This window comes from Alexandromys fortis, unplaced genomic scaffold, assembly GCF_014885135.2.
Source record: "Alexandromys fortis isolate MF-2015 unplaced genomic scaffold, M_Fortis_MF-2015_v1.1 scaffold_72, whole genome shotgun sequence".
Classification (NCBI taxonomy): Eukaryota; Metazoa; Chordata; class Mammalia; order Rodentia; family Cricetidae; genus Alexandromys; species Alexandromys fortis.
In genome coordinates this window covers 2,013,205-2,016,664 of record NW_026067969.1, presented here as the reverse complement: position 1 = coordinate 2,016,664, position 3,460 = coordinate 2,013,205, and the positions used below count along the sequence as shown (strand labels likewise).

Below are 3,460 nucleotides of genomic sequence, written 5' to 3'. Positions count from 1 at the left end.
AGCAACTGAGTTTACTGCCACTGCAGCCACCACATCTCTGAAATCTCTGGTGACAGAAACAGGAAACAATGAACAGAAGCCCAGATGGGAAATGAGATCAGAAGAAGCTCTGGGCTCCAGAATCAGACAACCTTAAGTCTCGGAAATGGTTGATGAAGTGCGTGCAAAGAGAATCATAATTGGGTTTTTTGTTTTTCCAGTGCTGGAGACTGACCCAGGGTATCAGGTATGCTGCTGAACTATTTCCCAGAGCAAGCAAATCGTCCTTCTGTACCTTTGCGACTCCTGCACTACACATGCACTGATTAAATCTACTCACCTGGGTGTTAACATCTTTGGCTGGGCGTAGACCATCCTGCAATAAGAAAACACCAGAACTCAAGGTGACAAAGTCCCTGGGATGCATGTCACTGGCAGCTGTGCACCAGACACGCAGACCTGAACAAGTGGTGGCAACCAAGCCATTGAGCCTGTCCATGACCCTGGGAGCCTAGGATGGACCGAAGTAGGAAGATCACAGTCTTACTTGACACGAGGCAGAAAGAGGAAATCGTGACCCCCTCCCCCACTTAAGGCTGGGAGAGCTGAGACCACTTTAATCACAGGTCATACGACACTGAACATTTCTATCCTGGGTTGACGCTGACCGTTTAGCCTAATCCTGCAGTCTGCCATGGTCCTCCCCTGGTTGATGGCACACAGATTCCTAGTTTTCTGTTTTGAACAGAGACCAGTCCCAATGTCAGTGTAAAGTTCCCTCAAAAGGTCAAGCCCCAAGGGTCATGAATCACCCCTACTAGTAAGCTGCTTGCCCTATGATTGCTTATAAAGCAGATGCAGGGCTGGAGAGATGCTCAGCCAGAAGTGCACAGGCTCCTCTTGCAGAGCAACAGGATTCAGTTCCCAGCACCCACATGGAGACCCACACCAGTCTGTAACTCGAGTTCCAGGGGACCCAAAACCATTAATGACCTCATTGCTTACAGACATGAATGTTTTACACAGACATACATGTGGGCAAAACACTCATACACATAAAACAAAAATAATTTTATTAAAGGCAGTGAACAAGACTTAAAAAAAGGGAAACAAGAAATTTCTGCACAGGGATTAAGCCTGTGCAGGATAACACTTTCCTGAGTGAGTCTGGCCAGGCACCAGGAGAGAAACCCTACAGGACCCCATCCCTAGGAGACACTACTACAGAGCGGCCGTGCTCAGAGGAACAACACAGAACAGGCAAGATGGGTGCCAGGACCCCCAGTAGGGCTGGGCAATGGGGAGTCGGTCATTAACGGACACAGTTTACAAGATGGGATGTTCTGGAGATGGATGGTGGTGATGGCTGCACCACAGCATGAATGTGCTTACTGCACTGAACATTGAAATGGTGAGCACGGTAAACTCATGTTCTGTGTATGCTTCCCTGGGAATGCGGTGAACAGCTGTAAACTCAGCTCTGTGCCTCAGGAGCCAGGCAGACAATTTAAAAATCAAATGACATGCAGTTAGTCAACACAAAATGGACAAGAATGGGCATCCCAACTGCTCATAATTACACACACACACACACACATGTATGCATACATGCACGGATGCACAAACACATATCCCTACATCTGTATCCCCCAGTCCAGAGTGGCGACCACCATGTGAGGGCAGGTTACCTTGATAGGGCTACAACTTCCCGGACATCCAGCTTTCTGACATCTGCACTGCAAAAGGAGAACGCAGGAGACAGATTAAGACCAGGAAGGTGTAGGGGTCAGGTATTCATAGACTGGAGGAAGGAGTATAGTTCCTGAGGGTACAACTTTGTTCTAGTTATAGAAGAAAAAAAAAAAAAACCCTTGCACTCAGCAGGCTGCAGGGAAGGTGTTCTGGGAATGGAAGCTGTCCCAGGCAGGTTCAGGAGGGAGGACGAGGCTGAAGTCAGGAAAGATAATAGTGCTCCCCAAAACACTCCCTTTAAAAAGACAGCATGGGGCAGTTGAGGGTGCTCTGGGCAGCCTAGAGTAGGACTAGACCCATCTATGTAGAAGTACAGGCAGACGCACAAGACAGCATGAAGCAGAATGTTCACCCAGTCAGTAACCCTTCACCACACAGACACATATGACAGACACTTACACATGATACACACTTACATACGCATACGACACTTACACATGATACACACTTACATACGCATACGCACATAGGACACACGTACATATATGACACGCACATTCCACAAACACTCACCTAGTCACAGCTCCTGGGTCTCTCGATTTCTGACTTCTCTGGCTCAGGAACCCATAGCTGTGGGAAAGGGTGTGCACAGGAGCAGCTTTTCAGTTCACAGACCTGAGACTTGCTGGTTGTCCCCGCCTCCAAAATGCACCACTGCACCCAGCACAGTGAACACAGAAGTTCTCAGTGGGGATGCAGGGCCACTTGACAGGACTAAGCATGCCCGCCACACTAGAAAAAGAGGTGGTGAGAGGAAGGACCCTGGGCCCATTACCTCTATCTAAACACCTGTAACAGCTGCAGACAGCCCCACCTCCATGCCAGGTACCTATAACTCAAGACTACACCGAACTGTATTTCCAGACTGCGTCTACAGAAGCCCCAGTGGACATGGCAGTGACTTTGCTCTGTGAGGGTTCTCAGACCATCTGCATCTAGAGAGAAATGCCTCGGAGCCACCAGGCCTGCCTTTGCCTCCTTCCCCAGACCCACCCACACAGCTAGGGTCAAATGATAGGGCATCTAGCCCCAAGAACCCTTTTGTGAAATCAAAATAGTCTTGTAAGAGATGCTTCACTTTGGGGAAAAGCAAAAGGTGGGCTGCCACTGTGGGAGTGGCCAAGAGCACCCTCATCACTCCCATGGAAACGGGCATGCTCATGGCTCAGGATCCCCGTCAGGGTCTCAGGAGCTGTTCCTCATCAGCCCGGATTCTTACCCAAAGAAGACCAAGAGGAACACTGTGAGGGGAAGGATTCCGAGGTGAAGCGAGAAGCATTTTGGTTTTCCTGAAAAACAGCAGCAAGGGATCCAGTTACACATGCCGTTCTTAGCCCTGACTTCCCTCCAGGCTTTTCCTGAGATTCAGAGGTCATCCCCATGACCACAGCAACCACTGTGCCCTATCTCAGGCAGCCCCAATCCTTGATGAGGCTCCAGCCTGGCTGAGCACTCAGAGGGGAAAGAAAGTTGTTTACTTCCTGCTCCTGATCCAGCTGCTCCCTTGGGCCCTCAAGGTTCTCTAGGGGCCCCACGTCCTCATGCTACTGAGCACCCCTTCCCTAGGTAAACAGAAATGAACCAAATGAATATCTTGGGGTCACTGTGGCTTCATCAGAGGAGGCTAGGGCCAGCTCCCACTCTGTCCCCTGTCTAGGACTTTTTCTCACGCTGGGTTTGAAACCCAGGGCTTATGAGTATTGGGTAAGTGTTTCACCACTGACCAATG

General features: G+C 49.8%; 1 protein-coding gene across 1 annotated transcript in view; it reads right to left on the bottom strand.

Annotated features, from left to right (window-relative positions):
- Positions 1–2,453, bottom strand: part of LOC126509335 (histo-blood group ABO system transferase 1-like) — an 11,812-nt gene extending 9,359 nt beyond the window's left edge. Inside the window, exons 1-4 of the mRNA XM_050155176.1 lie at positions 2,392–2,453; positions 2,245–2,301; positions 1,668–1,715; positions 320–355 (exon numbers count right to left, since the gene is read on the bottom strand). Of these exons, the coding sequence (XP_050011133.1) occupies positions 320–355; positions 1,668–1,715; positions 2,245–2,301; positions 2,392–2,453 (203 nt within the window). The remainder of the gene's footprint in view (positions 1–319; positions 356–1,667; positions 1,716–2,244; positions 2,302–2,391) is intronic.
- Positions 2,454–3,460: the final 1,007 nt, after the last annotated feature.